This window comes from Hippocampus bargibanti, linkage group LG12, assembly GCF_051943395.1.
Source record: "Hippocampus bargibanti isolate YZ-2025 linkage group LG12, ASM5194339v1, whole genome shotgun sequence".
NCBI lineage: Eukaryota > Metazoa > Chordata > Actinopteri > Syngnathiformes > Syngnathidae > Hippocampus > Hippocampus bargibanti.
The window spans coordinates 5,059,591-5,083,657 of NC_142745.1; the positions used below are offsets into that span (position 1 = coordinate 5,059,591).

Sequence of the window (24,067 nt, forward strand, 5' to 3'; positions counted from 1 at the left end):
AGAGAAAATCAACCAAAATTACATGTTTTGTTCTGTCACAAATTAAATTGTATTGACAACGTGATCCAGCCAATAAGGACTACTGAACATTGCCGGTGGGATCTATGTTAAATTTTGAATTTGACGATTGAAGCATTTTGATTGATTTGATCTTAAACGATCACTTCCAGATATGGTTGTTGTATTTAAAGTTATGTCTTATATCCTTTGACATGTTGAATTAGAGGCACTATCTTTGTTTGGTACGGTGCATTTTATTCCTTATTATTGAGAACTCCTCAAAACTTGATGAGGCTTGATGAAATAGTGGCATACTAATGCTTGTAATGAACCTTGCTAAAAAATGTGCATTTCATTGCGCCTGACTCCTCTGTTTTTTTTCTTTCAGGATCACATCAAGTCAAGTACACAGAGTTTAAGTGACACCGGATATTCCTCAGATGGAATATCGAGCTATCAAGGAGAGATTATTGGTCAGATTCATGAAGACGCGATCAAGCTCAATGAGAGAGGTGTGCCCATTTCCTCTGAAATCACTAAGTTAGAGACATCGATGAAACCTCTATTAGAGTCAAAAAGTGCAGAAGACCAGAAGCATAGACCTCATTCTCTGTCTGTTGGACAGGGACAGGGCATTAGTCTGGATGACGATGCAACAAGAGATGAATCAGATGATGAGCTCAGCTGTAAACTTCGTCATGATTATGTAGAAGACAGCAGTGAAAGTGGTCTCTCGCCATTACCAGTGAGACAAAAGAAGTCACACAAAGATTTAACAGAGGAAGAGTTTATGAGGAGACAAATTATGGAGATGAGTGCAGATGAAGAGGAGTTGGAGGGATATGGAGACCAGAAGGGTAAAAAAGATAATAAAACTAGTGGAGATTTGAACAAAGAGAGAAGACGACTTCCTCATCATTCCAATAGTTTTGAAGATAAAGCCAAAGAATCAGCAAGTGTGTATAAAGCAGAAGAAGAGGAAGACGTTGTAATAGCTGGGGGACTTCGTCGATTTAAAACTATTGAATTAAATAACACAAACAGTTATAACAAAGACATGGAAATCAATGCTGAGCATGACCTACGAGAACCAGAACTGGAGATGGAGAGTCTTACTGGTTCTCCAGAGGAGAGATCCAAAGGAGAATATTCGTCCACTCTGCCTGCTACCACTCCCAGTTACACTTCAGGGACATCGCCGACATCAGTGTCATCCATGGAAGATGACAGTGACAGCAGTCCGAGTCGAAGAGCAAGACTAGAGGAAGCAAAGCAGCAGAGGAAGGCTCGACATCGCTCACATGGACCTTTGCTGCCCACAATAGAGGACTCCTCTGAGGAGGATGAGCTCAGAGAGGAAGAAGAGCTGCTCAGAGAACAGGAACAAATGAGAGATCTTGAGCAACAGCGGATTCGAAGTACTGCTCGAAAAACAAAGCGGGATAAGGAGGAACTACGAGCCCAGAGACGCCGGGAAAGATCCAAAACTCCCCCGAGTAATCTCTCTCCCATTGAGGATGCATCGCCAACTGAAGAACTGAGACAGGCTGCTGAGATGGAAGAGCTGCACAGGTCATCATGCTCTGAATACTCACCTTCAATGGACTCTGAAGCAGAAGGCTTTGAGATAATAGGTGGCAAACTCTACAAATCTGGGAATGAATATAACCTTCCCACTTTTACATCACTGTACTCTCCAAAAGAGAAGGCACAATCTATGTCTTCTGCCGATAAAACCCTAAAAAGCGCAGAGGAAGTCTATGAGGAGATGATGAAGAAAGCCCAGCTCCTTCAGAAACAAGGAAAAAATGTGATGCCGCAGAAACATTCGCTAAGTGACAATACGAACCTTCAAACAGGTTCTGCCTTAACCTCTGGATCAAGCCAAACCCATGTTTCTGCACCTATGTCCTTCTCCACAACTGGAAATGACCCACGAATTGCGCAACATCTTTCAAAAGAAACTCAAAGCAGGATGGTGTCACAGAGCGCCAAAATTGAAGGTGTTGTTGGAGGCGTTACTACAAACAAAATGCAAGTTAGTCACCCTGCTACAACTCGAAATGCAACTGGTACGGGCTCCCAACGGCCAGCACAGGCCCCACCTGACTCTACAACATCCTCTTTGACCTACAAAGTTTTCTCCCTTTTCAAAGGGCCGAGCCCACAAGCCTCACCCACCACCTCTCCTGTACAGAGCCCAACACATGTACCCACAGTGCGTCCCACAGGAAGTGGTGGCAGGCAGTTGCCAACACTGCCTGGTGGGCCATCATCAACTGTAGCTTCCCATGGAACTCAAAGGTCATGTTCACCACGCCTCGTACGACAACAGTCCTCTCAAGATTCACCAGTAATGGTCATCACACTCGGATCTACAGCTCCTACTCCTGCCAAACCAATAACTGTAAACTCATCCACTTCGCCTTTGTCGTCACCAACCCAGATTTGCTATAAAACCCTGTATAGCTCCCAGCATCCAACAGCAAGTCCTCCAACCTCACCACAAACACATTCGTTCCAACAGGCCCCAAAACATTCTTCACAGATGGCTCACAATGTTGAAAAAACAAACCTACAGAGTCATGGATCACTTTCCATGGAGACTATATCTCGATGTAAAATCGCAAATATTTCAGGCACTTCAGTGGTTATGGTCCAAAGTCAAACCCATCCAGCTAATATTGTGGATCTTAGAGCGCCAATGAGATCTGCCCCAATTATAATGACAGAACAAGGAATGGATCTAACATCCTTAGCTACTGACTCAAGAAAGTACTCTTTGGGAACCGAACAGTCATCTGTTCGGCACACGGCAGTGCAACCACTTATCATAAACCTGAATGCACAAGAGCAACCACATGTATCGGTATCAACACCAACAACAGTAAGTGTGACGGTTGCAGGTTCAATGTTCATCTCCCAACCTAAAGAACCAGTTATTTATGGAGATCCCTTGCATAACCGTGTAGATTTTGGGCAGGGAGTGGGATCAGCTATGTGTTTATCCCAGAGTAAGGTTTCAGATCCATCGATTCCCAAAATTGATGCCTGCCTTGAAAACTTAGGTATACAACAGCAACAACTGCAATTACAACAACAAAAGCTCCTGCAGCAGCAGCAACTTCTTGAACAGCAGCTCCAACAGCATCAGCAGCAATCTTCTTTTGCTCGTTACAATTTAGCTAACCAAATCCCACCACTTGTGGTGAAGAAAGATCTTGTAGTTAGCCAGACAACCAGTTCCCAGCCTATAGTTACTGCGAGAGTAGCTCCACTGGCTTCTCAACCAGTTTGTAATGCCCCACATGAAATTTATGGTGGAGTCGCACTAGAGCTACAGAATAAGCCGACAGTAATGAACCTGTCCACAGGAAAGCCCCATGTGATGATGGTTCAGCTTGATGAGAGTAAAACATCACAGGCAGGAGCAGTAACTCAGTTACTCAAGAAAGATGATCCTCCTCCCGTGCCTCAAGTCTTGGATTTGACTGGGCAGATAAAACCAGAAAACCAAGTTGCTTGTTGCGATGTAGTATATAATTTGCCATTTGCTGGTTCTTGCGTAGGGTCATTCACTCAGAAGCCATCAACAGTTTCACAAGATAAAAAATCTTCCACTGAGACCACAAAAGCACGACCTCCTGCCTCCCCATTGCATTACAATATTAGTCAACAGCAACAGTCTCATGTTACACAGGGTGTAATAGTGGAACCTAACCCATACAAAACACCAATAGTTCCATCGGGAAGCATACAACCCTCCATGTCTGATACTAATCTGCCTGCCATGACTGATGCTAGTCACTACCAGAAGGATATGAAGGGGAGTGTAGCAGTAGATCTTAGCAATACAAACCAGACTTACGAGAGTGGGTACCTCGGCATCAGAGCTCAGTATGGCTCATACACAGACTTGCGTCACCAAGGAGACATTGCAGGCCCTCCGTTACCCATTCGCCGTTATGGTTCAATGTCAAATATCAATTCTGACTATTCCTTTGGGTCAAATGAGTTAACAGGCCCACAGGACCCCAGTCTAGCTCAACTCAGTGCAACCACTGCAAGGGATATTAGTCAGATGTGTGCTGCTCTAAACACAGTAGATCAGTTTGCAACACAGTATGGAAATAATCCGGAACTAATACCTTATGGGATTGGTAGAGGTGCACATTTAGGTAGGCTAAATCTCCATCAAAGTTTAGCATCGATAAGAGCAAGTCTGATGTATGGCCCAGATGGAAGAACCTTGTCGAATGGTCAAACTCTCACAAACCTAATAAATGCAAGACAAGCAAGTATACGCGCCTTGTATCCTGCTGCATTAAGAGGAGGTGATGGCATGATATATTCTACCATCAACACTCCAATAGCTTCTACCTTGCCAATTACGACTCAGCCAGGCCCTGTACTGCACACAATCCCGAGGGGCATTTACAGGCCATACCCCGTAGGTGTAACTGCTGTACCATTAGCTAGTCTTACTAGGTTACCTCAAGTGAGTTCCAGAACTCAAATGGCCACACAAGGAACATATTCATATCCTCCTTCAAACCAGTACGCTCCGGCTACAACCTCTGACAGTATAAGCACCGCACAACATGAAACTCCCGTGTACCTTGGAAAACCTTCAACTGCAGCGCCAATCATCCCACCCACCCCCGCCAGCACAACAAAACATACATTAGCAGCTGGTATGCAGGCCACGACATTTCAACAGGGAGATCAGGCTCAACAACCCTCACAACTGATGTCCATCTCTCAAGGTCAAGGACAGCCTCCAACTGTCAAGCCAGTACAAGGCCAGATGCAGCCACATCAACTCCCTGCCCAAACTGAACCTTTGTCCCTAACCCAAACTCATCCACAAGCTCAATCCATCAGTCAACCTCAACCCCCTGTTGTGACACATAGTAACATCACACCCGATGTCACAGCTCCAACTTCAAAAATATCTCCTATTGATGTTCAGAAAACTAAGGAAGATGAGAGGCTTAGTCAGCAACAAGAGCACGTGCTGCAGCTAGAACGAGAGTGTGTTGAATTGGAAAAACTGAGGCAGTTACGCCTTCACGAGGAGCTTGAGCGAGATCGGGTGGAGCTTCAGCGTCACAGGGAAAAAGAACAGCTAATCGTTCAGCGTGAAATTCAAGAATTGCAGACCATCAAACAGCAGGTTCTACAACAACAACAAGCAGAGCGTGAGACTCAGCTTATAATGCAAAGAGAGCAACTGGCTCAGCAGAGGATGCAGCTTGAACAAATCCAGTCTCTGCAGCAGCAACTCCAACTTCAGCTGGAGGAACAGAAAAGGCAAAAGACAGCAGCAGTGGAGGCAACAGCATCTGCCCAGGGGGCTGTGCAAGGGGTGGTGGTTGGAGCAACACCTCCTCAAGGCTTCCTGATTTGTGATCAGAGTGGAAGGGTTATTCAACAAGATGGGCACGCTGTTCAGTTCTGGCAAGATGGACAAGTGGTCCAAGCTCTGGTGGCAGCTCGACCTATACACAGCTCTGTGTCTGAAATGTCTTTGAGAATCAATGACAAACAGGCTGACTCCAAAATTATGAAGAAGCAAAATTCTATGCCCCGTCTTAGAGATAGCACAGAGGAGGATTCTGTAAAAAAGATAGCAGACAGCTGTATGCAAACAGATGATGAAGACGGAGAGGACCGATTCACAAATCGACGCAGAAGAACAAGGCGGATAGCAGACTGCAGTGTGCAGACCGATGAAGAGGACCAAGCAGATTGGGACCAGCAGCCAGTAAGGCGCCGACGCTCGCGTGTATCAAAGCATTCAGATTCCAGTAGTGAGATTAAATCAGATGGGTCACTGAGAGCAGTGTCTGCCAGCATAGCTATTCAAACCTCAAACGACTCCTCGTGTCAGACGGAATCTGACCAACCAGGTAGGGTTTCGCCAGCTATTCATATCACCATGGCAGAAAGCTCAAAGGTCGACTTGTTACATTACATAGCAGCCCCTGAACGGACCCGCAAGGGAGAAAGTCTGGCTTGTCAGACTGAACCAGAGTCACAGTCTCAAGGTGTCGTTGCCCCTCAACTCAGTGTCCCTACAACAATTAGCCCATACTCTACAAGTCTGCACACAGTTGGTTCAAATACATCCGATCCAAACACCCTGAGACTTCAAGGAGTTGCCAAGTTTGAGAGACGAAAACCTGATCCCCTGGAAATTGGTTATCAGCAGCAACCAAATGAATCTCCTCGCCAGCCTCAGAAATCCCCTCAGGTTTTGTACTCCCCAGTTTCTCCTCTGTCTCCTCATCGTATGTTGGAGACAACATTTGCCTCGCAAGAAAAGCTTAATAAAGCCCATGTAACACCCCAGCAAAAGGCTTTCACTGCAGAATCGCCTCAACGCCAACAGGCTCTACCAAGACCCATTAAAAGTGTGCAACGCTCCATGTCTGATCCAAAGCCTCTCAGCCCCACATCAGAGGATCCTGCCAAGAACAGATTCTCTCCATATTATCAGCAACCAGCGTCCAACAGTCAGGTAGGAAACACCATTCTATTCTTTTTTTTCATTGCATCAAGGGAAAAATGACATCAATTTACCTGTAATCTTGGATTGAACATGAAATGGTTCCTATTATATTGTACAAGTATATGTAGTGGTGTCGTCAATGACAATACTTTTAATGATGTTATGACTAATAATAATTACTGTATTAACTTTGGTAAATGTAAAAAGTCAAGTTAAAAACGTTCTCCGCAACCCCAGTAGTCTATTGCAAATTTCCCCATTGTGGGACGAATAAAGGTTTTCTGATTCTGATAAATGTCATTTGGATTAATATGATATCTGACTGGTTGTTAACTGAGCATTGAGCCACTGTGATGTCATTTACAATCGATAGCAAGTGACACAATGGCGTTCATAATCAGAATACAATTTTGACCGTGAGACAAACCGGCATGCATAAAATATATTATTGTAAAGAAAATGTAACCGACAATGTAACTGACACACCATTTGGGCATCGCTACATGTGATCTTACATGTGAGCAAAATGGGTATGTGTGCCATGCCATGCCAGAAACATGTTTCAGCCTTTTGACTACTTTTCCTTACTTGCTACCACCTCCCCTACTCGTCTCTCTCTCTCTCTCTCTCTCTCTCTCTCTCTCTCTCTCTCTCTCTCTCTCTCTCTCTCTCTCTCTCTCTCTCTCTCTCTCTCTCTCTCTCTCTCTCTCTCTCTCTCTTTCTCTCTCTCTCGCTGTCCCTCTCTGTTTCTCTCTCTCTCTCTCTCTCTCTCTCTCTCTCTCTCTCTCTCTCTCTCTCTCTCTTTCTCTCTCACTCTCGCTCCATCTTTCTGGCTGTCAAATGCTAAAGAGTTGCCAGGAGAATACACAATATGGGTACATCAATGTTATGCTTACTACCGGTTCTTATATTTATCAGCTTTGAAAAGCAATCATCTTCATGGATCTACCCCATTACAACTAAATTGTAAGTAATAGATAGGCCTATTGCAACATTGTTGTTATTGTGTTTTTCCAATATATAACGTTCTCCTTGTTGTACGGCACACCCCTGTTGAGAATTTGAGGAATTTGAAAACTGCATTGTAACTTACCAAAACAATAAATTTATTATTTCAGGGAATATTTCAGGTATTTGTTAACCTGCTCCTGAAATTCTTCTTGCCAAAATCGATTACACCTGTTATTTAAGGTGATTCCGGATAGGTAAGACTATCTGACTGTAATGATTGTCTATTCTCTGAAGTTACATATGCATGTCACTCTTATCTTTCACAAATATTTCATGTGTCATATGTAATAATTTTAACAAAATCAAATGTCTCTTTGCATGTAGGTCAGTTTAAAAATCTGTACCTGACCTTACAACATCAATCTATATTGCTCTTAAACTTGAGTATGCAAACCCTTCGTGCATACTGAGGTACATTAATGAGCCCAATTTACATAAACATTTTCTGTTTATAGCTCATTCCGCTGATGTGTCTCTGCCTCTCTTAGCAGATGGCCTCCCTGCAGCAGCAGCAGCAGAATGCTGTGATGAGAAAGGTAAAGAGGACTCTTCCCAGCCCCCCACCAGAAGAGACTCCGCTCCCCATAGTTACACCAGCACAAATGTACAGTTCTCCTGGCATGCCTCAGAGGGTTTTGCCAAGACCTGCACAAGGAGTCACCAAGGCAGGCCTGCTGAATGAGCTGAAGGCTGTGGAACAAGAGTCATCAAAGTTAAGGAAGCAGCAAGCCGAACTGGAGGAAGAAGAGAAAGAGATTGACGCCAAATTACGTTACTTGGAATTAGGCATTACTCAACGCAAGGAGACAATGGTGAAGGAACGGGAGAGGAGAGAGTTGGCTTACTTGCGTTGTATGGGTGATGCTCGAGACTACATGTCAGATAGCGAGCTCAATAATCTCAGGATGGGAACAGCACCCTTTGATGCTAATGGTTTGCTGACAAGGCCAAGCACCGCACCGCTGAGTCCATTTACTAATGATATCAATGCAACATCTCAGTATTCTTCAACCTCTTCGTATATGTCTTATCCTTACCCGCAAAATCAACCATCGACACAACAGCCAGGCTCCACATACCATCAGATTGGTTTCCAACCTCCCCAGTACCCTTCATCCACTGCTCCCCAGCCAGGGACATTCCAGCCCCATCCTGCCCCAGGCCCTGCCTACCAGAATCAGGTAAACTATTCCTCCCGTATGTATGGCCAACCCTCTTACCAAACAGAGCTTGGCATGCATCAGCATGGGCACCAGGCATTCCATTCATCAAGCCAGTCGATGCCAGGCCAAAGCCTTCCTTATCCCAGTCACGGCTCTTATCAACCTGGACTGTCATACCCGACCCAGGCAGATATCCTCACAGTACACCAACGCCCAAGGCAAACGTCTTTGGCTGACCTTGAGCAAAAACTTCCCACCAACTACGAGGTCATCAGCAATCCAGCAGTGTCTGTGGCAACATCAGCTCCAGATACGACATATGGCTCTGCCTACAACAATGCATATGGACAATATCGCCCTTCTGAGCCTGGACTTACACACTCTGGTGACAGCCCAACATCTGCTTATGTTTCAGATGAACATTACACCTCTAATTTAGAGCAGAACATTCCAAGGAATTATGTCATGATTGATGATATCAGTGAATTGACAAAAGACAACACCGGTCAACCCACTGATGCCCTAGGTCATTCGGTAGGAGGGCGATATCGCAGTGAGAATGGCCCAGGACGTGGCAGCACCTATGGTAGACCTGAAGATGAGCGAATGGATGCATATGGAAGACCCACTGGCACAATGAGTTACCAGAGCACAGCGGACAGTCGTACTAGCACCACAGTTACTGGTGGATCTTATTACGATGACTACAAACACACATCACGAAGCAACTCCAGTAGCCACAAAATCTCCCCTAAAAATCTTGCCCCTGCTGTAGTCTCTTCTAAACGTAGCAAACACCGAAAGCAGGGAATGGAGCAGAAAATCTCAAAGTTTTCTCCTATTGAGGAAGCTCGAGATGTGGAGGCAGACCTGGCATCATATACAATGACAACCTCAACAGGAGGCAGTTGTACTGTAGTGTCCAGGTCCAAAAAGCAGGATGAAATGGCATACGGAATGAAGAGGAATGCTTATGACCATCAGAAATATTATGGCACCAGTCGTGAAGGTCTTGAGGAAGAAGATCGCATGTACGGCTCTGGTAGGTCCAGGTCTACCGGATATGGCATGGATAAGATATCAACCCGAGATGCTGCAGGTCACCGAAGTAAATCCTATGAGAGGGATGTCATGGAACGTTCTCAGAGAAGCAGCCGCAGCGGAAGGCCACCCATACGCAATCAAAATTCTGAGGAAGAGAGTCCAATCAGTCCTGTCGGTAAACCTGTCGGCATCGGGCGCAGCTCTGCTGCGACCAATGCCCATGATGTGAGGAACCAGTATGGGTCAAGTCATTCGCTTCCAGATGTGCAGGACCACCACAAGAAGGATCTTCCGAGGAGTCATGTCTATAAGCCAGATGACCCTTACCTTGTAGACGACATGCACTGTGCTGTTTCTGACAGTGAAGGTAACTGGTGCTGAACAATTTGCACTGTCTTCCATGTTTGATCACCTTGAAAGTGCTGAAAAGAGACTGCATGACAAGTGAAGAATGTTGAGGTGCATGACAACGCTTTTGTTGTCCTTTTTGTCGTCTTTGAGTCTTGCAATGTTGCCTCTGATAAAAGAAGTATATTTTTTTCTTTTTTGTGTCTGTCCTGCATGCTTTTTTGTCAATGAGTTGGTCTCCTATCTTTTTTCACTTGCTTCACAAAATGTGCATGGTTGTACAAAGTGGAGTTTTATCGTGTGGCTTCTATCTACACCGCAATTTTTCTAGGACAAACTATTGACTGATAATATGTTTTTCTGGTTTTAAAAAAGCCTATCATTTGGGCCAAGAGGAGACAGATTGGTTTGAAAAGCCACGGGAGGCTCGTTCAGAACGTTCAAGACATCATAGGGGTGGAAGTCAGTCATCTACAGGAAGGCGCACAAAGCATACCTACCATGATTATGATGAGCCACCAGAGGAATACGGTCCCCAGGATGAAAGCCATCAACGCCATTCCTCCTCAGTTTCATCGCGAGACCAACGATATCATGGCAACAGCACTGGGAGGCACAACTCTTCTCGACACACCTCTGAAGATCCCCGTTCCTCCCGTCCTACAAGGACACACCCCAAAGACACCTCAGGACGATCCGATGGCAGAAACGCTTCTTCTGCCCAGAGGCGGGGTGGCCCAGACTCCCGTTCTGCCCACGCAAGTCCCCGCAACTCAGGAGACTTCTCCCGTGACTCTGCTGCCGGTTATCACCACGGCACTGGGGGACGGAGCCAGAGACAACCAGGAGAGCGCGCTCGAAGGCAAGATCCTTCTGCTGCAGGCTCTAAGATGCAGCATCAAGGCCATGCTGGGCAACAACGTTCAAGTGGTCAAAGCCAGTCGGGGAGACATTCAGGCTCAGAAGCTCTTGATAGTACTCCGCAAGCCCAGCAGCAGCTAAGTGCACAACAACAACAACAACAGCAGCAGCCACAGCAGCACAGTCAACACCCTCCGAGCAACCAACCTGCAACTAGCACAGCAACTGGACCACCGCAGCAGCAGCAGCCGGCCAAACCAAGTCAGGCACAGGGACGCCCATCAGGAGGAGGCTCTACAGCAGGGCAGCCACCGACTACATCGGTTAGTTAACAGACAAACACGTTGCTACAATTCTCTGCACTATAATGTAAATAACTTCAGTGGTAGCTTGATTTGTGAGTACTCATCCGATTTATGAGGGAGACAAAAGCTTGTGTCTGAGCAAGTTTTTAATATGTAGTCACGAGAGTTAATACAAAAAAAACTGCTTTTGCATTTGGGAGTGGAGGGCCAAAGTTGCCACTTCAATTTCAATTGATGACCAAATCCTGCTGCATTTTTCAATAAAAAATGCAAGTACATTTTTCTTCTTTTTTTGCGCTCTTGAAATATACCCTCATTTTTTTCCTCCAGAAAATCTGATTTTTAAAATAATAACAATAACGTGAAAAATAATAATAACACATTTACAAATAATATTATTAATTATAAATTATTAATTATAAATATAATATTTCATAATTAATTACATTTGATTTAATGGTTACTGAAGGATTATTTCAAATTATCAATGTCAAAGTCAGCTTTATTGTCAAATATGCTAATATACTACTACTACTACTACTACTACTACTACTAATAATAATAATAATAATAATAATTGTGTATTTTATATGTATTATGTATATGTATTTTTATGTATATTGCTCATGTATTTAGTTTTTCTACTTTCATTCCTTTCATCACTTTGCTGCTGTGAAATGTAAATTTTTCCACTTTGAGACTAATAAAGGCCAATCCAATAGTAATAATAATAATAATAATAATTAGTTTAGTTAAGCCTCTGCCATGTATGTAATGATGTGCATCTTCAATTATGTCATGATGTGTGCCATCCGCCATATTTACTTAGCCTATATAACCTAATTTACAAATAATATAAGCTTATAGTCATACATTTCATAATTAATTGCATTTGATTTAATGGTTACGTTCAGCAAAAGGTTGAATTACAACACTTTGTCTTATAGGTGATGTAAGTTGTGTTTCAAGTTGAGTCAAAATGTATGTTATTGCCATTTTTATTCAGGGAAAAATGGATGCCATTCCATCAGCAACTTCCATCGGAATGAAGTCGACAATGGCGGTCCCCACCATTCCTCAGACAACCAAAACAGCACCACCTCCTCTAACAGGCATTGGTAAGCCGCAGAACTCTGTACAACACAATGTCAACGAGCTTAAAATCATCATATCTGGTGGTCTTACTTGTATTTCTTTGTTTTCGTGTCTGCAGGCTCAAAAGCCGCCCCTGTTGGGATCGGCAGTAAAGCCGGTGGTATTGGCAGTGCTGCAGCTGGACAGGCACCTGCTGAGGGCGAAAACGTTCTGACCAAAATTTTGCAAGGAGGTGCAGCGGAGCAGGCAGGAAAACTGGGAGACGGTATAGTCTGATATATATTATGATGCTTTATCATTTTTCTCCATGTGTGACGGAAGTACATTGCCCAGCAGTGATGCAGTGATTTGTCATTTTTTAAAAAATATTATCTTACTGATTTTTGCAGCTTTGTCTGGCCTTGGGAAGAAATTCACTTCATTCTTTTGAATTGATGAGACGAGGGTGAGTGAAAATCTGCATCCACTTTTTCAATCAAACACGACATATGGATTTATTTTAGGATATGAGTCAGCAGATGGCATCCACTTGTCAACAAAACTCATTCGCTGCCATTCACAAATTTATTCGGGAATTGAAAATATGACATAGAGCATCATTCCCAAGTTTGTTTGTGTTGTTTTTTTCATGCTTGGGTGCCGATAAAGCACTGGTCATGGTCTCTGGCCATGTTTTTTCTTTTCCACAAGGGGGTAGTATTTCCCTTTTTTCCATGTCAGCGCTTTGGTTGAGCATCAGCTGTTGTTAAAGCGCTATATAAACCAATATGTATATATGTATTGCATTGTATTTTGGACAGCTGCCCTCATTTTAAGCTCGTATAACTACAGACCCCTATAATTTAGGAATTAACTCTTTTTTACGGATGAAAGAGGAGAGTCTTAGGTTTCTTATGCTGAATTGAAGATTTATGTAGTCCTAAAACTCAATATTCTGTGCGTCCTGGAATTCAACTGACAACGACAAAAACCCTGGCACTGCAGTGACACATTTTTGCACATTTCTGGCAGTGAATGAGTTAATAATTATGATTTACATGCTTTATAAAATTGATGTAGCAAATGTACTAAACTCGATCATTGTTTGATTCTCGTTATATAAAATATGTATTTCTCCTTAGGGTCTGCATTGTCACAATACAAAATGAAAGGCTTTGTACCAGGAAAACTTATGAAACAACATTTATTACATTTTACCAGGAGATTGAGCGAGAGAGTGGGATCCTACAAGCATTTGTAAGTGTCTTGTTTTTGCTCTTTTTTGTCTCTGTAGAGGAATATGTCGTCACTTTCTCGATTAAGCATTGAGTCATTGTTAAGAACAAATGATCCGCTTGTGTGAACACTTGCATCATAAAAACAAAATGTAACCGAGAAGTTAGATTATTGTGCACTTTGGGTCTTTGATGACTGCAAAGAAGTTTGGGACAGTTGCGAGAATGATAATGTGTATATTGTAGCATTTTATCAGATTCTTGTTTTTAATCTGACTGACAGATACTACATACACAATAGAAGAATACAGATACACAATAGAAGACCAGCATCCTAAAAAATACCTTTTCAAATATAGGAAAGCTTGCTTTTTGATAGACAGAGTCAGAGACGTATTTAGTCAACGATCTGACTTTGGGGGGCAAAGGGCGAAGTGGGAACAGCTCAGTACGATAGTGCTGTTTTAAAGAACAACCGACGTCTCCGGACAAGTTGTGTCCATAATTTGTAAAATGGCTTCAAATGACTTCTACTGAGCGTATTTTACAAAGATTCCACCGCATATAGCTATATTTTACGTTTTAAGACTCCCGCTGAATATTCAGGAAGTCTTGTTTTTGAGTTGGTGACGAGTCCGTACGTGACGTCACTGAATGAACGCCCCTGACGGAAAAAAAGACACATTGTAGCAGTCCTTCCATCACGTCAATGTATTTTGCTGTACTTGTTTGGTCTGAAAACCTCGTGTTGCACCAAAAAGCCGCCAGAAGAGGGCGACCAAGCTCCATGGAAGGAATTATACACGGCTTTGTCGCCATTTTCTGCGTCCCTTGGGTGGCACATTTGGTGGGACATTTCCCATTGGTGGGACATTTCCCATCGCCTCAAAATGACACAGAATAAATTATTTAATCGATTGCAAACATGTATGCTTTCTTCAGAACTATTTAAATCATATTCATAACTGGATGTGTAACAAGAAAGCATAATCTCCGAATCTGAAGCCATTGTTTTGATTCACTAGCAATGCAAGACGTCTTGGCATGACGTCACAAACTGGGGGTGGGACTTTCTGAAAATGCCCAATTCGCAGCTCAATTTTTTGCAGATTTTGGACACTTTAAGTCATTTTTATTGGTGTTTTGCATTTGAATAAAAATATCATACTGCGTGTTTTAGGTATTTTAGATGCTATGAAACGTTTTTCTGGTGTCAGTAAAGAAACAGAAAAGTGACGTTGGTTGTCCTTTAAACCACTTCCTATATTAACAATAATAAGTAAAAAGGGGCAAATTCATATCTGCATCCAGTTATGATTATGGAGTGGTGTGAAGACCATGCTAAATGATGACTCATGAAATACTTTGGACATTGGAATTGATCTAGGGTGCCTTTTACCTCAAATTACCGAACAGAGTCAGAATCAAAGGAAAGCCTTGTCAGCATTGAATTCCCCTGACATGCAAGTGATTGAAGTGGAGCCGAATGGGTGGGGGGGGGGGGGGGAGGGGATGAAAATCAAGTGGATGCCTTAAAATGAAGGTAAGTGAAAGCCATGAAAAGTAATGTGGATCATTTTCCAGTCTCTGCTAAGGAGGTCATTTTCAGTTTTGTGTGTTCCTGTGTTTGTAGAATGATGCAAATGAATACAATTCTGAAATTATACCAAGTAATTTGTGGAAAATGAAAAGACTGAGAACAATGTTGGATCCTGCAACCTTGAAAAACCACAGTCATTCTTTATATTTGTTCGTTGACTTATTTATCTGAAACACAACATATTGGTGTTCATGTTTAACTCATTTACTGCCAGACAATGTGCAAATATGTGTCCACTCCAGTGCCTGAGTTTTAGTACAACATAAACAATCAATGCAGCGTAAAAAAAAAAAAACTTTACACTCTCTTCTTTCATCAGAAAAAAAGGTAATTCCTAAATTCAATGTGTCTGGAGTTATATGAGCTTGAAATGAGGGCGGCTGTCCAAAATACAATGCAATACAGTACGTACATATTGGTTTATGTAACGCTTTAACAACAGCTGAAGCTGTAACAAAGCGCTAACATGGATAAAAAGGAAATGCTGCCCCTCTCCACCACCTGTGGTAAAAAAAAAAAACATTGCCAGAGGCATTACACACGCTTTATCAGCACCGTCGCAAGAGAAACCAAAACCCGAACAAATTCAGGAATGGTGCTCCACGTCATATTTTCTATTACCGAATAAATACGGTGATGGCAATGAATGAGTGACAAAATAAAGAGATTTTCATTTAATTATCAGTTATATTTTCAGTACTTTTTAGGTATCCAAAAAGGTTAGCAGGAAATGGTTCACCGGTACACCACTGGGGTACACATATATTTACATTTATTTAAAAATAAAAGTGGTGAAAATTCAAACACAATGACACATAATCATTTAAGGACTATCAAATTAATTGACTTTTTTGTTGCTTGGATTAATGGCATAGGTACTTTTTAACGGCGAAACTGATCATGTAAAGCTAATTTAGCTAGCATGCTCGCTAGTGTTCTTTTAAATTATAAAAAAAACATATTTTTTCTTGAATTATTCGCTTGGTTTATCCGCCTCAACCAATTGATTCTTGTTCTTTTTCAGTGAATTTAAAAAAAAATATAAAGCTTGTATGTTGCTGGCGCAATCCCCCATACAGAATGTTTTGTTAGCTTCAGCTGTTGTTAAAGCGCTATATAAATCAATATGTATTGTATATGTATTGTATTGTATTGTATTGTATTGTATTGTATCATTCTGCCACTATACAGCATTCCACTGCCTATTTGCAAACATTGAAATATTCAATTGATTTTTTTCTTGTTTTGTTGCTTCAAGGTTTTCAGTTCACGACAGTTTCCAACTTTCAGATGGAAAACTAAGAGCTCAGTAGCTGAGTGCTAAAACAGTTTACCTTGTGACTTCACACACTTCCAATAATCTGAGCCGGGCAAACAAGGTTAAAATTAGCTCGAGAAAGCCAATTGTGGCGTGGATTTAATGTCACACACACACACGCATGCATGGGAACAAGAGCTCACTCGGCCTCACAGATTCATGACTCATGATTAGCAGTCGTCATTACATGCTGCAATTAACTAATGGACTCATTCTGCTCAATGGCGCAAAGTCACTGAGGAACGGAGAAAGTGAATTAGAATTCATTTGATTTCAGCTTGTGTCCAAGTACCTGCTGGGACTCTCAGAGTGCAGTTGATAGGTTCAACGTTATTCATCTGCCATAAACGCTTCGATGACAAGTCGGTCAATCTGATTTTGTAGCCATTCTGTGGAATCATCAAGAGAATGTGAAGATAAATCTCGATTCAGTTGCTCTTTAATTCTTTCGGTGCCATTCCCAAATTTATTCGGGTTTTGAAAATATGACGTAGATCGCCATTCCTGAATTTGTTCGGGTTTGGGTTTTTGTTGTTTGAGTGCCAATTTCCATTATCAGTTTCGCCGTAAAAACGTACAGTTTTTGGGCGTGTGTACCGGCTAACCATTTCCTGCTAACCTTTTTGGATATCTGCAAAGTACGGAAAATACAACTGATAATTAAATGACAATCTCTTCATTTTGTTCCCTAAATGACTAAAATATGATTTAGAATTCAAATTAACTCATTCACTGCCATCCCCGAATTTATTCGGGAATTAAAATAGTATGACGTGGAGCGCCATTCCCGAATTTGTGCGAGTTTTAGTTTTTCTTGCGCGGGGTGCCGATGAAGCGTGGGTCAGACCTCTGGTAATTTTTTTTCCCTTCCATGTCAGAATCAGAATCATCTTTATTGTCGAGTATGTAGAACACACAAGGAATACATACTGTACTGTACTGTGTACTGTACTGTATAGTGCCACTTAGCAGTTTTTTTTTGACAACGATACTATAGCGTGTTCTACTTTCCTTGTGTGTCTTGGCAATAAAGATGATTCTGATTCTGATTCTGATTCTGATTCTGAATATGTTTCCGGTCGAACACGCTGCACTAGTATCATCATCAAAAAATTTGCAAAGAGGCACTATACAGTTCCATTTGGGCTACTGTTCAAAGAGTTAATGGCTTGGGGGAAGAAGCTGTTTAAATGTCTACTGGATTTGGTACGCATGGATCGGTAGCCCCTGCCTGAGGGGAGTAGCTGGAAAAGGTGGTGGGCAGGGTGCGGAGGGTCCAGTAGGATTTTCCGCGCCCTAGTTTGGATTCTTCGAGAGTCCTCGAGAATGAGTAGGGCGATGCCAATGATTTTTTTCCGCCGTCCTAACTGTCCGTTGAAGTCGGATTGTTTCTATTTTTGTGGGGGCAGGCAGCATTTCCCTTGTTTCCATGTTAGCGCCTTGTTCCGGCTTCAGCTGTTGTTAAAGCATCATATAAACCAATATGCATGCGTTGCATTGTATTTTGGACGACTGCCCTCATTTCAAACTCATATAACTCCAAACACATTTCATTTAGAAAATAACTTTTTCTGATGATGATTTCTTAGGCTGCATTAAATATTTGTGTTGTCCTAAACTCAATATTCTGAGGGTCCTGAAGTTCTAGTGACAATGACAAAAACCCTGGCACTGGTGTGGACACATTATTGCACATGTCAGGAAGTGAATGAGTTAAGGCCAAGCAGCACTTGGTCCCAGTGGATTATACCTCTGACACCATCAGGCCGACGATTGGCTGCCTGAGTTCCGACAGAGATGTGATTTAAACTCATTGATTGGTTTCATTCGCATTGATTCGGTCCATGTCAGGGGATCTAAAAGCAACGGCCGCCTCTGAGGGTAGCCTTTACACCAGCCCCTTCTTATGTTTATCACCTTTTTGTGGTCAATTTGATCCTGTACGGACACACTGATCTTCACCGTATATCTGTCTTGATTCCAGTCGTGAGCATGAGGCGGGGGAGAGATGAGAAAGGAGGACTTTCGTATTCGGCGTCTTCTCCTCGATAGAAAACCTTGTTGGATAGGAGGAGAAAAAAAAGAACAAGGACCACGAATGGGGAAAAAAAAGCCTCGGTGCGCTCCCTGCTGGATATTCTTCACGTCTGGCAAAGATATTAGATTCCATGCACATCGATGATGATTCTTCAAGCACGTCATAGGTTTTTCTGGTACCAAAGAATCACATCGATCACAGACGACTCCGCTAACAAATCCAAGTGCTCGGTTTATCTGATCTCTACATTCCAGTATGGGAACGTGACCCCCCCCCCCCCCCCCCCCCCCCCCCCGTCTTTGAATGTGTTCTTACTTCTCCTGATTTTTTTCTCCCCACCAGTGTCTCTATACAAAATGCATTGTGTAAATGTGTACATGCACGCACAAATAGATTAAGAAAAAAAAACAAAGAAAAACAAAATCCTTTATGCAGTTTTCCAACAGCCACTCGTCATGAGGTGTAAATTTTTTTTGTCTGTTTTATTAGGGAAAGAAATTACTGCCAGTGTGTGCCCATAAGTGTGAGAATCACACAGACGAGAGGACCAAATGAAAGAAAAGGTGGCAGTGGCTCGATATCTTGCCATCACAAGGCCATTGTTATTGTCTGCTCTGAGCTTTCATGTTTAATCTTTTCGGTTTGCCTCATATTCACTGATTTGAACAGGCCTTATTCAGATTTTTTTTTTTTTTTTTACGTATATACCTCTTTTTTTTCACAAATGTCCATATTATGACATATTTATTTTTACGCAGCTGTATACTACTGTTTGTATATAGTCTTTCAAGATGTCATTCTGTAAATCTGTCATTTGTGTATTTATGGAACATTTTTACCTTGTTTTATTTGGTACAACTTTATATTTGAAGTGTTTTATTTTTTTGTCTGTTTTCTCGCAGCCAATAATTTGCTCTGTGACTAAAAAAAAAAGGACGCAATAGCATGCAGATAACGGTATATAGCTCAAATGGTATCAATGTTGTGTACGTTAACGATGGGGAAATTATCCAATGCTCCTTGTTGTACGGTTTGTCCAACGGTTTACAAACATCGTACCGGATGTCCAAATGTGCATGCGTGTTAGGTTGCAGATGCATAAACGCATGCAGAGTGGTAGGAACACATCCAGACGCACAGATTTGCCATGCCAGAGTTCCTTTCCGCTGTATTGTTGTCATGTTATCAAATGACCTCTCCAACAAGCTGGGTCCACTGCCTTTTACTACCCGCCCGCACACACACACACGTCAAGTGTAGATGAGCAATTCAAATGTTCTATGCAAAGACTCCATTTTGAACCCGATCATGACGTTCATCACAGCGAAACGACACCACCGTGACAGATTTAAAGCGGTTGAAGGAGTATGTATGTTTTTACTGATTGACGATTGAACTCCAGTTTGATTTCTCCGTCGCATGTTTCTTAAACTGTCACAGTTCTCCGCGGGGACTTGTTGCCAAAGGGTTAAAATATGTCTGCTGTCTTGTTTTTGAATGTCTGCCATCGTGTCGCTTTTGTAGCATGGATTTGCTTGGCTGCTTCCTTGGCTGTTTGTTAGTTCCTCAAGCGTTTTCGGACTCTTGGTGACCATTTGTGCTGGCGTGAACCCTCCGACACAGCACTTAATTTGTGTCAATATCATTGTGTACGTACTTGGGTGTTACTGTCACCCCGCGGGGGGTGGATGAAATGCTTCTTTTCGATAAGAGTTCACCTTTGATTCAAATCACTCAGCAGCCAGGTCTTCGTGGTGGGAACGGTGCATGATTAGATCTTATTCACTTAAAGGACAACCGACGTCTCCGGACAAGTTGTGTCCATAATTTGTAAAATGGCTTCAAATGACTTCTACTGGGCGTATTTTAATAAGATTCCACCGCATATAGCTATATTTTACGTTTTAAGACTCGCGCTGAACATTCAGGAAGTCTTGTTTCTGAGTTGGTGACGAGTACTCACGTGACGTCAGAAAAGGACCGCCTCCTGACCGTAAAAAAAGACGCATTGTAGCGTCTTTCCATCACGTCAATGTATTTTGCTGTACTGTTTTTTTTTAAACAGGGAGGGAGTCCAAGTTCCATTGAAATAATATATCAGCCTGTGGAAACGGGCTGATTCATTCCTCACAGCTCGGTGGCCATTTTATTGCCTCTTTTTGGGTGAGACATTCCCCCCGCCCGTTTGCCTCAAAATGACACGGAATAAATTCTTTAATTGATTGCAAACATGTATGCTTTCCTCTTCAGAATTATTTGAAACATATTCATCACTGGATGTGTAACAAGAAAGCATATTCTCCGAATCTGAAGCCATTGTTTTTATTCTCCAGCAATGCAAGACGTCTTGGTGTGACGTCACGAACTGGGGGCGGGACTTTCTGAAAATGCCCAATTCGCAGCTCAATTTTTTTTGCAGATTTTTGGACACTTTAGGTAATTTTTATTGCTGTTTTGCATTTGAATAAAAATATCATACTGCGCGTTTTGGGTATTTTAGATGCTATAAAACGTTTTTCTGATGTCAGTTAGGAAACAAAAAAGTGACGTCGGTTGCCCTTTAAATGCTTGGTAATTCCCGAACGATCACAACTCGACACGATTTCACTGAACAGGCCAATGAGCAGAAGATGAGGGAAAAAAGTTCAGCCAGTCAATCACAAATCAGGGCGTGTCTTTTTTTTTATGTCGAAAGCACAAGCCTGGCTGGTAGCGGTCGCTGCTCGAAGGCTAGTAGAAACATGGAAGTTAATGTCACAGTGCCTCCGAGATCGACATCCGAACGGGAGATGGAGATCTATTTGATGTGAGGCACATATGAGACAACAGCTTTTAGCGCAGCCATCCTCATTTCTTAGTGTAAATACACATTTAATGGACTGTACAGCTTTTTTTTTCACCTGAGTACGGCTGTCCTGTGCATCCCCATGCCGTATTTGGTGCCAACTTTTGTGTATTAAAAAAACATTTATTTACAGTAACAAGAAAGATGATTATTGCTTATGCATAGTCGATGTGGCTAACTTGTTCTGACTGTTTACAACAGTGGAACAAAACTGGAACAATTCCATCGATATTGAGATTGTATCCATGTTGTATTTTAGAACCTCCGTGGCAACAAGTTGCCTTCAGTGTCCCACAGTTTGGAGGTTTCAATGGTTATGATCTAGAATGTGATACATTTTTGGGGGGTGAAAAAAAGCAGGGAATTTAAAAAACAAAAAAAGAAAAGAAAACATCTGGAAATTATCATTCACTGTTGTCAGTACAATGGGGAAAACGTCAGTCGTGTATCCATTGTGAAACCTTGTGCTCTATTCAGTGTATTCCTGTAAACTGATTTGAAAAAATGGAAAAGTACATTTGGGTGCATCATGTCCAGTAATGTGATTCAATGAAAATATTGACCCTGCAATTTCCAAACTGAGAAAAATAATACAAATTAAAGAAATGTCATGTTGTCTTGTACATTAGACTCCGTGTGACCTTATTCCACTCGTGAACGTTTACAGGTGTTCGTAAAACTTTTTTCTTCTCTTGACACTGTCATAGACAGTGTATTCATTTATGTATTTATTTATTTATTTATTTATTTATTTTTTTATATTGTGTTAGTAGATATTTTTTATTATGTGTGTGTGTATATTTTTTATTATGTGTGTATATATATATATACAGGGTACATATTTTATTTTCTGTATATATATATATATATATATATATATATATATATATAAAATATGTATATACGTATATAAATATATCTCAAATATATATATATGATTATATGTGTGTATGTATACAGTGTACATATTTTATATTTTGTATATACAGTAAAGTCTCGTTATATCGATATCGGATATATCGATAGTCCCGGTTATATCGATATTTTTTCGGACTCCCTTGAATATCGATATAACGAGACTTTACTGTATATATATATATATATACAGAATATAAAATATGTACACTGTATACATACACACATATAATCGTATATATAATATATATATATATATATATATATATATATATTTATATATACAGTATTTGAGATATATATATATATATATATATATATATATTTATATATATATATATATATATATATATATATATATATATATATATATATATACATACACAGTATACATATAGAAAACCAGTAACATTGACATTGTATTACGGTAGTTGCATTTTAAAACACATACACAGTAGTACGTTGTATATCCTTATTCATGTAAAATTTTTAAATGTCGTATTCTCATATTCGCCTACGATTGTTCACGCATGACATTTTTTTCCCCCAAAAAAAGTTAACGGATGATCTTGCCAAAGTAAAACTTCCTCCCTGGTTTCCATGAGAACAGAAAACAACATCCACCTCTTCTCCGCTCCGTTTAAACATGTCTACAGATGTCGGCTGCCCTCATCTGGTTTCACTCCCACTTATCACCGAGTCTCTAACGTTGGTCCTGTTGTGCCTCAGGCTCATGCTGACATTTTGCAGTCCAAAGGTGTCTCAGGGTAACAAATGGGCCTCGGGAGGGAAAATGTCACTAACTCTTTGACTCAATTTTATAATTTTTTTTAAAGTGGTGGATGTCGTGTCTAGAAGGAATATGCCTGCTGCTACTATAAAAAGGAAAAAAAAAAGATTAATAATTCTGAAATCACCTTGGTTGATCTATCTGCCATCATGCTGAGAGCCACGAAGTCTGTCTCCCCGCTGCCCTTTAAATATCAATACACCTCCGTAGTCCGCACCTGCTCCTCACCAACGAGCAGTCGGCTCACATCATCATCATCAAATTCAGCATTGGAATCAATGACAATGATTGACAGTGTGATTTTCATTATTGTTGTCTTTAACCCCAAGAAGGCTAATTGACCGACAAGTGAATATTGGACATGCTAATCAGAAGAAAATCTGTTCCAGAGTCAAACTGTGGCCCTTAATGTTCCAAATTAAGGAATTTTCATTTTGAACACCTTCTGAAAGACAATTGAAATTAAATGTATTGATTTGTTTAAAAATATGTTTCAAGATAACCGCTGAAAATGTGTCAAAACTAAGACTGAAATGTAGTGATGCAGTGCAATGTAAATCTATGCATCACCATTTCGGTTTTGCTGCCATTTTTGCGGGGGGGTTGTTGCTAAATCTGTGTCAAGTGACACACTTCAGCTGAGGCGTAACCTAACATGCAGTTAGCACGCTCGCTACGCCTACACCCTGAACATGCATCTTGCCCCAGGACAGTCTGCTGGTGTGGCTGCTCTAGAGCGCCTCGTTGTCATATGTGAGTGCATGCGCATTATGCAGTAAAAGAAAGAAAAATGTAGAAGGGGCTTTTTAATTATTAAGTTTTAAATATGCGTGGTCTCTTCTCTGATGATATTAATGATTTCAAGGACAGTGGTCACTACAGTAGACATCTAATACTGTGATCGGGTTACAGGGTGCGTGAAAGGGTTAATAACTTACTGGAACACACAGTGGCTATCTTATAATTTTGCATGCAGTCACTAGAGTGGAAAATACACGATAAAACG

The 24,067-nt window shown here is 41.5% G+C and overlaps 1 protein-coding gene across 3 annotated transcripts in view; it reads left to right on the plus strand.

The window, feature by feature from the left end:
- bsnb (bassoon (presynaptic cytomatrix protein) b) overlaps positions 1-21,979 on the plus strand; it is a 51,933-nt gene extending 29,954 nt beyond the window's left edge. The window contains exons 5-12 of one of the 3 annotated variants that reach the window (XM_089010148.1): positions 389-6,523; positions 8,014-10,099; positions 10,456-11,264; positions 12,253-12,364; positions 12,460-12,606; positions 12,731-12,786; positions 13,463-13,577; positions 19,001-21,979. In XM_089010148.1, coding sequence (XP_088866274.1) covers positions 389-6,523; positions 8,014-10,099; positions 10,456-11,264; positions 12,253-12,364; positions 12,460-12,606; positions 12,731-12,771 — 9,330 coding nt within the window. In that variant the 3' untranslated portion in view covers positions 12,772-12,786; positions 13,463-13,577; positions 19,001-21,979. Of the gene's footprint in view, positions 1-388; positions 6,524-8,013; positions 10,100-10,455; positions 11,265-12,252; positions 12,365-12,459; positions 12,607-12,730; positions 12,787-13,462; positions 13,578-18,457; positions 18,794-19,000 lie in introns of those variants that run through there. The other 2 variants (XM_089010147.1, XM_089010149.1) reach the window with 2 other exon arrangements.
- Positions 21,980-24,067: the final 2,088 nt, after the last annotated feature.